Raw genomic sequence first — 14,513 nt, 5'->3', positions numbered from 1 at the left:
GGAATTTGGGCTGGATCTCCTCCCCTTTTCAGCTCAGAACACCCAGCACAGCCAGGGCCATGGGAGAATCTGAGAGAGCTCCTCCAAACAGTGGTGAGATGCTGCCAGACTTCTCAGGAGTTTGGAATAAAGTCCCCAAGAAACAGCCTGGTCTGTTCTGACACTGAGAAAACCTCCTGTGAGGGCTTTTCCAAGCTGAGGAATAGGAGATTCTGCGTGTCTATGAGCTAATGGAACTTCCTCTTAGTAAGGAGAGGGGAAATGGGTCAACTCTACTGAAGAGGAAATTCTATTGAACTGTGCTTTCCTGAGTTTGTAAATAGCTATGGTCAAAGGGTCTCCCTTGTCTTCCCCGAAGATTTCCATTTCTCTCCACCCCATTCCCAATGTACACAGGGTCACAGAGCACGCACGACTCCTGAGATAGTCCCACCCATTTCACCTAATGGAGTCCCCAGGGCAGCGCGGGTTGCGGGGGAGGGGGATGTGTCTCTGAGCCCCACCTGCAAACAGCAGAGAAGGGGGCGCTAGCATGGTGCCCACCTGGGACAGTACGCTGGTAACCGAGCGAGGTAGTTCTAGCAGTTAGGGCTGATTTTATCAAGCCCCAATCTAGAGGACACTAGATACTTGGAACGCATGACTCATCATTTCCTGTGGTGCTTATGGGCTTGGGGTTTCTTTTAAAGCAAATCCACAATTTAAACATTTGTATTAATCACTTATGATCATTTTTATTACTGATCCACCACACCTTTCCTCACTATCAGCTTGATCTTAACTTTGTTATCACTCCCATAAACATTCAGAAAGGGTGCTGGTAAACACTGACAGGGTCCAGTAAACACTGACAAAAGAAGGGTTGGGTGCAGTGAAATTTGTGTTTCAGAAAGATAACCCTGGTCAGCCCCCGAGGCGTGAGTCAGAAGGGACGAGGTAGAAAGCTGAGAGAACTGGTTGGAGGCATTCTTTACCAGCATTTCATTTCTTCAAGAAGTATATTAGTAACCTCTACTATGTGCCCAACGTGGTACTCAGCCCTGGGTCAAGAGTGGTGAACAAAAGATGCACAGCTTCATGGAGGGCACCTTCTGGTTATGAAGGTAACCACCAAGCTACTCAACAACAAGTATATGTTACTAAAATCACTGAGAAGCATCATGAAAAACACTACTATCCACACAGCAGATGAAGGCAAGAGGCAGAGAAACGGAACGGGAGATGTATTGGCTCAAGCTGCTACAACAAAATACTGTAAGGCTGGGTGGCTTCAACAACACAAAATTATTTTCCATTGTGCTGGAGGCTGGGACATCCAAGACCAAGCTGTTGGCAGATTCAGTTCTTAGTGAAGGCTCTCTTCCTGACTTGCAGATGAGGCTAAAGATTCATGATGGGTGCTTCTCCTTCTCCTTACTGAGTGGGATGGGATGGAGGAGGGGTGGCAGAGAGCTCTGGTTTCTCTTCCTCTTCTTACAAGGACCCTTTTTTCCATTGTGAGGGCTCCATTCTCACAACCTCATCTAACCCTAAGCACATCCCAAAGGTTCTGCCTTCTAATACCAGCACTTCAGGGGTTAGGACATCAACAGATGAATGGCAGGACCACAAACATTCATTCCACACCAGAGGCTTAAATGATAATCCAATCGAATGAGCAGGGACCGTGGAAATGGAAAGGAAATGACAGATTTTAAAGACATTTTTGAAGGGAGAATTGGCAGGACTTGATTTGGCTGGAGTGAGAGAAACAGGAACCAGAGGTATTGATACTAATCATACTTCAGTATGGGTTTCCCTGGTGGCTCAGACGGTAAAGAATCCGCCTGCACTCCAACTAATAAGAATAAATGGAAAAAAAAAAAAAAAAAGAATCCGCCTGCAATGCCGGAGACCTGGGTTTGATGCCTGGGTTGGGAAGATCCCCTGGAGGAGGGCATGGCAACCCACTCCAGCATTTTTGCCTGGAGGCTCCCCATGGACAGAGGAGCCTGGAGGGCTACAGTCCTTGAGGTCGCAAAGAGTCGGACACGACTGAGTGACTAAGCACACATACTTCAATGTGGATGGTAAAGAAAAAAGTGAAGTGTGGCCATGGAAGGGAGATATGTGGGCAGGCGATAGAGGGGAGATGGTGAGTTCTGGAGTCGATATGACAAGTCAGCCAAGGGAAAGTTCCTCCAGCCGTTGGCAAGGCAGACCTGACACTGGATGAGGGCTCGGAGCTGAGGATTCAGATGTGAAAACTTTAGTGCTATGATACGCTTAGCTTGCATCCACATCCAAAGGTGTGGAGAAGCCCATCAAGCCCCCCCTGCAGTTAGAATACTCATCTGATGATCACTCACCTTGAGAAAACTGGGCTGCCATCCCTCCACTCTTAGTGACACCTGCGCTGGGCACCTGACTTGCAGATCCCAGTGTCATTGGTGCCCTGTTGTTCCTTGGACAATGACAGCCCATCACAAGGGTGAAGTCAAGGGCTTTTAGTAACTCAGCTGCTCTGTAGGGCTGGTTAGCTCTGGGGTAGACATGAGGCGGGGCCTCGTAAAGACTGACATGTGACTGCCAGAGGTCCGGGTATGAGTGCCACACTGTGTACCTCTACCTGTACAAAGAAGGAGGGGCTGGTGGAGGGTAAGTCTTCATGATGGCCCTGAGAGAACAGAAACATTCTTTAGAATCCTGCTACCTAGTCACCCCAATGCTGCTGCTGCTGCTGCTGCTGCTAAGTCGCTTCAATTGTGTCTGACTCTGTGTGACCCCATAGATGGCAGCCCACCAGGCTCCCCCGTCCCTGGGATTCTCCAGGCAAGAACACTGGAGTGGGTTGCCATTTCCTTCTCCAATGCATGAAAGTGAAAAGTGAAAGTAAAGTCGCTCAGTCGTGTCCGACTCTTAGCGACCCCATGGACTGCTGCCTGCCAGGCTCCTCCATCCATGGGATTTTCCAGGCGAGAGTACTGGAGTGGGGTGCCATTGCCTTCTCCACACCCCAATGCTAGCACTATTCTTTGTCCTCCCCTTCCCATCCTCTACCTATCCCTCAGAACAGTTTCTCAAAGTATAACCTACATTTGAACCACCTGGGGCTACATGTCTTCCTAAGCTTCTCTCCAAGGTTCCAATTTTCTAAGGCTAGTTCCCAGGGACCTGCTTAGTCAGTAAGTTACAAATAATCAAGTTTCAGGTGATTCACATACACACCAAAGTCTGAGAGTCACTCCTTTGGAGAACAGCTTGATGACTTGCTGCCTGTTCTGTTAAACTCAACCCTTCTCTCCTCACTACTCCTAGAGGATATCTCCCAGTCCATAAATTTAAATACTATCTGGGTGCTGATGACTTCCAAATGTCTGAGCAGGACTTCTTAATTCTACTGCCCTCTGAGCAGCTCCATTTAGATATCTAGCACGCATCTCAAAACTATGCCTAAAACAGGACTCACACACTCATTTCTCCCCAAGTCTTCCCCTAAAAATGGCACCATCATTTACCTAGTTGTTCATAGCAAAAAATCAGGAGTCATTCCTTCACAACCCTCATCTGATCCACCAGGTAGGTCCTAATCAGTTCTACCTTCCAAATAGGTGAATCCAACCACTTATCACCACCCTACAGGATTATCCTGGTCAAATCCATTGTCTTGTCTCACCTGGACCACTGTTCATCCCCTTCCTGCCCCTTTGTTTCCACTCCTGCTCCCTTAGTCTAATCCAGTGTAATTTATACAGTATACTTAATCTAGTACAGTAACCTACATGATCTTCATAACATATGACTCAGGTCATCTTATTCCTCTGCTGGAAGCCCTCTCCTTTGATCTTGCCCCAAATGAGAGGTAAAGTCCAGATGAGCTGGTTTCTGCCCACTCTCCCAACATACCTCCTGCAATCTCCCCCTGCCTACTCTGCTTCAATCTAATGTCTGTCTCAGGTCATTTGCCTTTGTTCCTCCCAGGTCTTCTCCTGAATGCCCTCCTCATTTTATTCAAGTGTCTCCTCAAGTGGAGCCTCCTTGGAGAAGTCTTCACTGACCACCCTATCCAAGTGGGGAGGATATCCAAGTATCCTCCCCAACTCTGTTCTATCCCTCCATCTCCAGCTTTTTGCCTTCAGAGCACTTATCATTATCTAAAATGATATGATCTATTTATATGTTTATTTACTCATAGCCTGTCACTCCCAAGAAAATATAAGATATGTGAAAGCAGGGACTTTATCACTTTCATTCCTACATTCCCAAACCTAGAATGTAGACACTCAGTTAGTACTTGGGGATGGAATGAATGAGCGAGCAAGTACATAAATGAATACAGACAGGTTTACAATATAAGGAGGTCATTGCTGGCAGCCTAGACTTCTCCATTCAGAAGAAGAGCCTGATTCAAGGACTTGTGGGCAGGTAGTTTATTTAGAAGTTGAGCACAGGGAACAAGAGCAAGGGACCAGGAGAAGAAAAAGCCAAAACAAGAGTATTTTATCAAGCTGGTCATGCTGGGAGCAATTGGACCTTGATCCCACCGGAATGTGAATTGGAGCAGATATAGAGTCCTCTTCCAACCATCCCCTGAGAACTGACAGAAGTCCTGATCCATCAGCTCCTAAATTCCCGTGCTTGAGGTCCCGGCAGAGATGTTGACTCCTCTGCATTCTCAGGCTCCTGTGCAAGGTGCTGTGTGGGCTTCGCCAGAACAGAAGGAGCCAGTGCAGGAAGCAAGTGATGTGCAGTGGCCACTGGAGAAGAGACTTATCAGCACAAAGTCAGTTGGAGTCCATTCAGAACTGGCCAGAATTAGGGGTGGAGCCAAGAAGATGTACGGGGTCATAAGAGGCATCAGCTGAACCTGCCGTGATGGAGGTATGCATGGGGGTCATGGCAGGGGCATTCGGTCCAGCTAGAGTGTTCAATGCACATTTGCTGGACTGAATTGAAAGGAGTAAAATACACGGTTTATTAGATGATGTTAAGTGAGGTTGGGAGACTCTCCCAAAACTTGAAATATTGTAAGATCTGAGCCCACAATTCAAACGGGGGACAAACAGACCACACATGTAGCAGAACAAGTGCTGCAGCATGATGTAACAGAGTGAAGAAAGCAAGACACTCACATGGCAGAAGTGTCCATCTGTCCCCTCAGGCTGCATGGACAGGCTTCCAAGGCAAGGTGGTTGGTCTAGAGATGCCCCAAGGGTAAAAGGGAAGAGACAATAACCCAGGGAGTGTAAAGAGTGCTTACGAATGGAACGGACTCAGGAGACCTGGGTTCTACCCTCACCTGAACCTGAAAGTGAAGTCATTCTTTCACATTCGACTCTTTGCGACCCCATGGACTGCAGCCTTCCAGGCTTCTCCATCCATGGGATTTTCCAGGCAAGAATACTGGAGTGGGTTGCTGTTTCCTTCTCCAGGGGATCTTCCTGACCCAGGAATCGAAGCTGGGTCTCCGCACTGCAGGCAGACTCTTTACCGTCTAAGCCACCAGGGAAGCCCTAGCTTAATCTTATCTTGTTAACTCTGGGCCCCAGTCTTCTCATCTGCCAAATAGAGAGAATATTCTTCAATCTGACTCCTCTCATGTATGCACTGGGCACACTGCTCTCATTGTACAAACAACATTCAGTACTCATTTCAGCATGAGCTCTTGGAGACAGAGACTCCTCTTGGTTTATCTCTGTATCCTTCATGCTAAACCAGTGGCTAATATATAGCCTAGGTGCTCAACACATTTTTGATGAATAACTGAACACCTGAACAAATGATTTCTTCACAGAGAAACGCATGTGAAAGATGTCAAAGAAATATTATATCCAAACATGAGATAGTAATGGTGGTAACAGTAGCCTGGGGCCGAATGGATACTTGGCAGACGTTAGACAGCACCAAAAAGAAAGCAGGCAGTACATAAATTTGATTTTATTTTCAGGCTTATCATCTTCTTGTTTTAGTCACATTATACCATGATTATTCCCTTCCCTGCTATTTTCACCCTATAGCTCTTAGGTATTGAAGGTACTCAGGTCTACAGACTAAACAGGAAGCCTAGAGCAAGGGGATGTGGTCAGGAAGCAAGGTAGGGGACTGTGAAAACATTGAGCAGGCAGCCATTCACCCCTTCAGCAAACATTCATTGAGCACTAGTCATGGGCAGGCTTTCTGGGAATGCAGCAGGCAACAAGACAGGATCCCTCTCTTCCTTGGCTCACCTCTGCAGCACACACACGCAAGCACACATATATAAATCATTCAGATGTCTCTGCCTACCTCCTCCCCTGCCCCCCTCCTCCAGGCCCATGCAACTAAAGTCACCCACACTCTGAAACAGCCTTGCAGCTGGAGGGGAACTCAGAATCCTCAAGTCCAACGGCAACCTTATTACGAACGAGGCACCTGGGGCCTACCAGCTACTGGGGCCAGACCCGAAGATGAGGCTTCTTACATTTTCCACTCCTCTCCCTCCCCATGGCCCCCTGCCTGTGTATGAGAAACCTCCTCCTAGGCTTTGGAGAAGGGGAGGCAGCCCCCAAGGCTCTGCAGGGACAACCTAGGAGGCAGGGAGTCTGGCAGGGCCTCCAAGGCCACCACACCTGTTATTTTGTTGACCTGCTGTTGCCCTGGGCAGGCAGAATATTTTCACTTCTGGTCCCTAAGTGTGAGAATTCACCAGGCCACTGGCTTCCTGTTTTGTACTAGAACTGCTTGAATATCACTGCTTCTAGATGGTTTTTTGATCACTAAGCACTTTTAAAAATACAGTAATGAGAGACCCATCTGCTCCTACTTCAAGGTTCTCAGAACCCTGGGCCAGAGAGAGGGGCACCAGAGACACTAGCATGGAGCAAGTCTTTATAACTGAAAAGGAAGCTACAGCAGTTCAGAGCCCCCTCCTCACCTGCCCAGTTTCTTCATGGGTTTGGCCATCCCTTAGTTTAACCCTCAAATAGAAAAACTCAAATAGAAGATCTACACCTTCTCCAGATCTGTGTCGGTGGATGATCAAAGGGTTGAGGTTGGGAAGACAAAAGCAAACGTTCTGGTTTTTCAGAGCACCCAGGATTGGACCAGCGATGAAGCAACAACCGAGATTCCCTGTGGAGACTGGAGATTCCTTCAACATAATTTCCTGAGGAGTCACTGGCTATGGCCAGAGCTGTACAAGACACCATAAAGAACTCAGAAAAGGCATAAGATCTGAATTTTGCTGGCAAGAAATACCCATCAAATAGGGGAGAGTGAGGTTAATCTCAAGAGGGAATGTATTCCCTCATGGTGCCTAGCACAGTTCTTGACCTGTTATAGAAGTTGCAAGAATAAATGAATACAAGGGAATGATCAATAATTAGGTTACAGGAGAGGATCTGGAATTAAGAACTAAAAGACAAGGAGAGCCATAGGTCTTGAAGGAGTTTCTCTGGAGAAGTGAAAATTGAGCTGACATAAAGAATGGGCAGAATTAGGCTTCCCTGGTGGCTCAGTGGTAAAGATTCCGCCTGCCAATGCAGGAGACGTGGGTTCCATTCCTGGTCCAGGAAGATCCCACATGGCATGGAGCAGCTAAGCCCGTGAGCCACAACTTTTAAGCCTGTGCTCTAGAATTCATGAGCTGCAATTACTGTAGCCCGCACGCCCCAGAGCTTGTGCTCCACAATAACAGCAGCCACCACGGAGAAGCCCACACACCGCAACTACGGAGTAGCCTCCTCTCCCCAAAACTAGAGAAACGCCCACACAGCAACAAAGAGCCAAGAATAAATAAATAAAATTATATTTTTTAAAAATCTTGCTTTAAAGTTAAAAAAAAGTGAGCAGAATTTGATGATTTGGAGGTGAGAGGGGGTATAAAAAATGAAAGAAAGATTGAGGAATGGGCTGATGAGAAGCTCAGAGCTGAGGACAGGGTCTGGAGAGCCCCGGGTTCTGAGAAGCCCTTCTCAGCACACCAGGGGGCTGGAAAAGAGATGAGAGACCAGAAGGTGGGGCCTGCTTCCTTGGGGGTCAGGGATCTCGGAGAGCTGCTAGCTTGGGCAGAGGCTAAAAGTGAGGAAGAGTTACAGAAAAAATACAGTCTTGCTTGGTCTTAAGCAAATCATTTCACCGACCCTGAGCCTCTGTTCCCTCACTTGAGAGACAGGGAGGATGAAATGAGACAGTGCATTGAAGTCCCTGTCTTCAATGATTCGAGGCACATGTTAGTGTTTCACCTTCCTGCTCAAGAAGGGATAGGTTGGAAATGGTCCAGTCTTCAGCGCTCTTCGGTCTTAGCCAGGGTCAAAGGAAAGACGGAGTAATATTTAGGATCCTAAACTACCAGGGTCAAAGGGAACTGCAGCCATCACCTTTCACCTACCATCTCCTGAGTTAGAGAGTCATCACTACACTTTGTACATGCCTCTTTGTATGTGAAATGCACTAAACTGTGATGGTTTAGTTGTTAAGTCGTATTCAACTCTTTATGACCCCATGGACTGTAGCTCGCCAGGCTCCTCTGTCCTTGGGATTCTCCAGGCAAGAATACTGGAGTGGGTTGCCATTTCCTACTCCAGGGGATCTTCCTGACTCGGGTTCTTCTACCATTGAGCCACCAGAGAAGAAGGAATATAATTTTCCTTGACTCTGCACATGCTATAAAAGGACACATTCATTTAGTTGGAAGCACAGTTTATGGTAATGCCGATGATTTTCCATCTTTTTCCTTTTTCAAAGTTCACAATGGATCCGGATGCCTGAACACCTGAGTAAGCTCTTGCTGGTGAGAAGCTGCGTGTGAAATGAGCCTGCAGGGCATTTTCGGTCAGTGGTCATGAGATATAGTACTGCCCAGGCTCGTCAGATACAGGAAGTCAGAACCCACTAAGGAGAGCGCAAAAGCTCGCCTCTGGAGAATCCAGCTTGGATGGGAGTGGCCAGGCACCAGGGCCACACGCAATTGGCTCTTCCTGGCAGAAGGCTCCAATAGATAAGCAATGCTCACTGCAGTCCTCAGCCAATCACAGAGGAGCTGGGATTAAACTGGGAAAGCAGCGCTGTCACTCCCAGAGAAGACAATGGAGAGCCCCAGGGAGTTTTCTCTTCTCTTTTCTGCTACAGGCAGCTGCTCAGATTATGGTGTGCCTGCTAAGTACCAGCTCCTGTGGCACTAAACACAGAGTCGTCATTCAGTCACCCAGTCACGTCTGACTCTTCATGACCCCATGGACTGCAGCACGCCAGGCTTTCCTGTCCCTCACCATCTCCCAGAGCTTGCCCAAGTTCATGTCCATTGCATCAGTGATGCCATCCAGCCCTCTCATCCTCTGTTGCCCCCTTCTCCTCCTGCCCTCAGTCTTTCCCAGCCTCAGGGTCTTTTCCAATGAGTCGCTGTTCGCATCAGGTGGCCAAAGTATTGGAGCTTCACCTTCAGCATCAGTCCTTCCAATGAATATTCAGGGTTTCCTTTAAGATTGACTGGTGTGATCTCCTTGCTGTCCAAGGAACTCTCAAGAGTCTCCTTCAGCACCACAGTTTAAAGGCATCAATTCTTCGGCATTCTGCCTACTTTACGGCCCAGTTCTCAGAGAGCCCTGAGATTTGGAAAAAAAAAAAAAGAAGAAGAAAGATAGGACTCTTTTTCTGCTTCAAGTAAAAGAGAGGAGTCTTGAAGAAGTAGTCCCTCAAATGCCAGATGCTGAAATTTAATCCCAGGATGGTGAAGTGACAGCCCATGACCACACAGCATGGCAGGACAGGTTCTACACCAGACCCTGTTCTACAGCGTTCCTCCCCCCAAGCCCTGAGGTCGGGCTGTATCCGTGATGCCTCGACTCTGTCAGGTGCTGGCTGTGCAGCCTTAGGCAAAGAATACCAACTCTCTGAGCATCAATCTCTGTTTGTAAAATGGGGCCAATAATCATCTCCATGTCACAAGATTGCCACCAGGCTCAAGACACAGTAGCGTGTGTGGAAGTGCACTGCACTCTGCAGACTCCACACTGTATAAGCAGTTTCTTCTCTTCCTCATGTCGCCTGGGCATCTTTCTCTAGCACCAGACAGGCTTCTGTGGCCACAGTGGGTGTTTCCTTCCACTCAGCTGGCATTTATAAGCACCTCCTATCGACTCTACTTTTAACAGTTACTAAAAACCTGTGGCACATAACCTTGCCTGCTTGGGTGGCATCAAGTCTAGAGTCCAAGGGAAGCTATAGGAAAGATGAGACTTGAGCCAACCATGGAGACTGGATGTGGCCGGGGGTGGGGGTCTGGGGGAGAAGGCATTCTAGGCAGGAGAACAGCCTTGGCAAAGACTCCAAAGAGGAACAGGGTGGCGGTCAGTGGCCTGGGAACGGCCAGTCCACGGAACTGCAGGTTCTCCATGACTGGCTCCTGGGGCCAGGGAGGTGAAGAATAGTTACGAGGAAGGGGAGGGCCTGGGTGGCGGGGGCAGTGCTGGCATTGCCATGGGTCGGGTGCCCAGCAAATAACCAGACTTGGAGCCACATTTCTAGACATCAGCTCCCTCGCCATTTCTGAATGGGCCAGAATCTGCCCCCAATAGAAACATGTAGAGTCCAGGGTAAAGAAAGCTGCACTAGCCAGTCAGACGACGGAAGTCAGGAAAACGAGGGGGAGGCAGAGAGGACAGGGAACACGTCAGATGGCCCAAAAAGAGGAAGTGGCCCAGTCTCAGTTCCGCTCCCCAGGATAGGAAATACCCTCCATTCTCCCAGCCTTTGGCAGCTGTCGCTGTCTCCCTACCTGAAGCCATCAAACCTGGGGCCAAGACCACTTGAGCCCTGGACCCTAGCCTTTGAGGTTTCCCCAGGTCGCTGAGTTCTGGGCACTTTCAGGGGCTAGGGAGGCCCTCCTGGGGCTGCAGACCCAGGATCCACACTGAGCAGGGCACAGCTGAGCGTTTGTTGAGACTGGACACCCCCGTCGGTTAAGCAATGTGGCTCAGCCCTCAGAACTGAAGTGCAAGGAGAAAGGACACCATGTCAGCCCGTAGCCCCTCCCCCACCTCTCCCAATGGGCCTTCGAGGAAGGGAGGGATCCAGAGTCTAGGGGGCCCCTCCCCACCTCCACCTAACCAGGAATAGAGGAGTTGGGGCCCGGCCGAAGACCTCCAAAGGCAGAGACTTGGCTTATTAAGTCACAGTCTGGCTCTGTCGGGAGAATGGCCCCCAGGCCCTGGCAAGTCAATCTGTTAGAATCCAAAGCAAGAAAGAAACCAGGCTTCAGAAAAGAGAGGACAGGAGGACAAATGTGACTGTTCTCCTCACCTATTACGGTCCTGGGCCTCTGTATATTGTTAGCCTTGTTCTGGGACATCGTCAGGGAGACCAGTGGTTGGTAGCTCTAACTGCTGTTTTCAGCAGTGGCAGGGCCCCCATTAGACCCTGCTCCATCCACAGCTGCCCCAGGAATTCAGTCCCTCTGGACTGAACAACGCTGCATAAAGTACCTACTAAATTGTCATCCTGGGGCTTCCCAGGTGGTGCTAGTGGTAAAGAAGAGAAGGAAACAGCAACCCACTCCAGTATTCTTGCCTGGAGAATCCCATGGACAGGATCCTGGCAGGCTACAGTCCATGGATCGCACAGAGTCAGACACAACTGAAACAGCTTAGCATGCAAGCTGACTTCCTAGTTTGGGCCCCACCTCAGGTCCAGTAGGGTATAGACTGGAGGAAGGAGTAATGACTCATGAACAAACTGTTCTCCTGTCTACTAAGCTATACTTGGTTGTTGATTTTCCATGTGCATTATCTGGTTTATTTCAGGCTAATCCAGGTTCCTCTTCCCCCATTCTCACCATTTCTGGTTCACTTTCCACATTACCAGGCAGACCTGGCACAGGAAATGGAGTACATGGGAGAGACAGCTATCTACACCAGGCCCTCCCCATCACAGGAACCTAAAAATAAGAATGTGTTTCTAGACTGTTCTCAGCACTGCCCTCAAAATTGTCTGGGAGGCACAGAGGCTGGTCAGTAGCAAGGGAAACAGACACAGGTGGTGGACAGATGAGTGGGAGGGCATGAGGGATTGTGGAGTGAGGTGGGGGGACTTGCGGGAAGTGCCAGAACAAAGGGCAGAGGGGGCAGGGCAGAGTCAAGGCCTAAGCTCAGTGCATAGCTCTCAGGGGAAGCTGGCTTCTGGTAGGAAGGCTTACAAGCGTCTGGGATGACCCTTCCTCCCACATGATTTTGCCTGTGGAGGATATGACAGGTTTTCTGAGCCTGGTGTCAGTCCCCCAGGGGAAGTGACCGGGGATGACCAAAGGAGAGCTCCCCTCTGGATCTCCGAGCCCCACCCACGCCGCCCAGCTGGGAGGGCTATGCCCTCCAGGGCACCTGGAACCTGTGGGCACAGACTCGGGGGCCCCTCAGGAACCGGCCCCTCCTCCTCAGGAAATGGCCATCTCTTGGTTTCTTGGAGAAAGCCGCTGTGACTTCACAGACTCTGTTCCCAGAAATCTGACTCTCCCGGCGACTCTCATGCTGCAGGCTGGGGTGTCCCAGGAGAAGACTCCTCAGTGTTCACAAGAGGGGCCAGGCCAGGCCTTGAAGATCCAGGGGTTGAAGGCAGGGGAGCCCAAGAGGGGCGGATTCTGAGCCAGGAACCTCCTCCTGCAGAAAAAGATAAGGGAACACGACAAAGAAATGAGTCTTGGAAAGGATTCCTCTAAACCAGGGCTCCCTAACTTCCAGAATTTAAAGCCTGATGATCTAAGTTGAAACTGATGTACTAATAGTAGAGATAAATTGCACAATAAATGTAATATGTTTGAATCATCTCGAAACCGTCCCCCATGTCCATCTGTGGAAAAATCATCTTCCACTAAACTGGTCCCTAATGTCAAATAGATTGGGGACTGCTGCTCTGAACCATCACATCTGGGCAGAGGGAGAAACATATAGAGAAGCTGAGTGTGGGGTCCTATGTGGAGATGAGAGAGAAACCAAACTGAGGGTCCATGAGGGACTGCTGGAAGGAGAAAATGTTTAGATGGGAGAAAGCAACTGTGATACGAAGAGGGATGGGCTTGAAGGCAGGCGAGGAAAGGTGTGATCATGCAGTCCACCAGCCAGGAAGCAGGGACAGCTCCTAGGCTTAGAAAGTTCAGCAAGTTCAGAAGTTCTACAGTGATGCTTCTTGGAGAGGGTGGCCATCTGAAGCCTTCATCTCAGAGCAAGGGGTTGAGATAGAAAGCTCCATTCTAACAACTTCTATCTGATTAGAAAGGAAAGAAAAGCATGGATCAGGTGAACAAGAGTAAAAGGAGCAAGAGGCAGGGACAGCATGATCCCGGGTCTTTGCTCCCAAGATCATCTCCTACAGCACTCACTCCTGAGGATGAACCAAATCATCTGTGGGTTCCAAGCCATCTTTGGTGCTAGGCTTGGGTGCCTGGACCACTGGAGGAACACACTAGGACATCAGACTCACTGGGACATCAGGAACTCACCAATGTTCCACTCACCTCTCTGGGGGCTCCAGAAAGTTGACACTCCCCTCATCAGACCAGCCTGTCTGAGAACTTCATGTAGCCTCCATCTGAACTGCTAATGTGGCCACTGATGGTGAAGGGAGGACCCATCTCCAGATCCTTCAGGTTCCTAAGAAAGACCATCCAACAAGTTACTGGGGCTGAGAACCAGACCTCTCTCTGGAACCAGAGCATGGGAAGAACTTCTGGCAGTGACTCACTGACTCGCTGACTTATTTTCCAGAATGAGAATTACCCAACCCTCGGGCCAGATGAGAAGCGAGCCTGCTGTGTGGCAGAGACCAGATGAGATGACTTACCACAGGAAGACTTTCTGAATCTTCTTGCAATAACTCAGGACACTCCCTTAATCCCCGATTGTCTTCATTTGCTCCTCTCTTTGGACAGCATGTTATGTCTGAGATTATATCTGTAACCAGGCAGGTGTCCACCATGGGCAGCTTAAAGACAGATACTATGCCCAGTTATCTTTGTACCCTTAGAAACTAATGCCACAATACCTACTGCAATAGAATCTTTACTGAATAAATGGTGGGTGAGTGAATAAATGAATGGATGATGCCTGCCCAGGGGTGAATGCTAAGTAGATCACTGTCATTAGGATCTTCCATGTCCTATCTGTGTTCAAGTTTTCTGTCATGGAAATTTCTACACGGACCCTGCTCCATCATTTTCTCTTGCTTGCTCAGAGACATGGGGAGGAGACAGGGAAGGGAAGTAATAAGTTTGAGCAGCTCCATCTTTGATTCTTTCTCAAGCCTACATAGCTTCCCACCCCCATCCCACCCCAATCTGTCCTGAATCTACTCACCGGATTTGGTACAAGTTGAAGACAAAATTAGGTCCTAGAAAGACAATCGGAAAAGAAAGGATTGGTACCTCCAGGGAGAGTGACCCACCACTCTCCTGGGAGCATGTGTTCCTCCCTCACACCTGTCTGGGAGGTGTGGGATGGCTAGGCTGGGCCTCAGGATGTCATGGAAGGTTCCCAGGCTCCTTCAGTGTCGTCTTCCTGCTCCAAACTCAT

General features: G+C 49.1%; 1 protein-coding gene and 1 long non-coding RNA gene across 2 annotated transcripts in view; both read right to left on the bottom strand.

Moving 5' to 3' along the window:
- Nucleotides 1-2,475, bottom strand: part of LOC139037170 (uncharacterized) — a 28,977-nt gene extending 26,502 nt beyond the window's left edge. The window contains exon 1 of the long non-coding RNA XR_011490007.1: nt 2,349-2,475. This is a non-coding gene — a long non-coding RNA (uncharacterized lncRNA). The remainder of the gene's footprint in view (nt 1-2,348) is intronic.
- Nucleotides 2,476-4,394: 1,919 nt separating this feature from the next.
- Nucleotides 4,395-14,513, bottom strand: part of SMIM35 (small integral membrane protein 35) — a 51,721-nt gene continuing 41,602 nt past the window's right edge. The window contains exons 4-6 of the mRNA XM_070472805.1: nt 14,298-14,331; nt 13,460-13,595; nt 4,395-12,605 (exon numbers count right to left, since the gene is read on the bottom strand). Of these exons, the coding sequence (XP_070328906.1) occupies nt 13,496-13,595; nt 14,298-14,331 (134 nt within the window). The 3' untranslated portion in view covers nt 4,395-12,605; nt 13,460-13,495. The remainder of the gene's footprint in view (nt 12,606-13,459; nt 13,596-14,297; nt 14,332-14,513) is intronic.

The sequence above is a fragment of the Odocoileus virginianus genome, chromosome 10 (assembly GCF_023699985.2).
Source record: "Odocoileus virginianus isolate 20LAN1187 ecotype Illinois chromosome 10, Ovbor_1.2, whole genome shotgun sequence".
Lineage (NCBI taxonomy): Eukaryota > Metazoa > Chordata > Mammalia > Artiodactyla > Cervidae > Odocoileus > Odocoileus virginianus.
The sequence above is the reverse complement of the archived record's forward strand: the minus strand, read 5'-3'. Positions and strand labels throughout refer to the sequence as shown.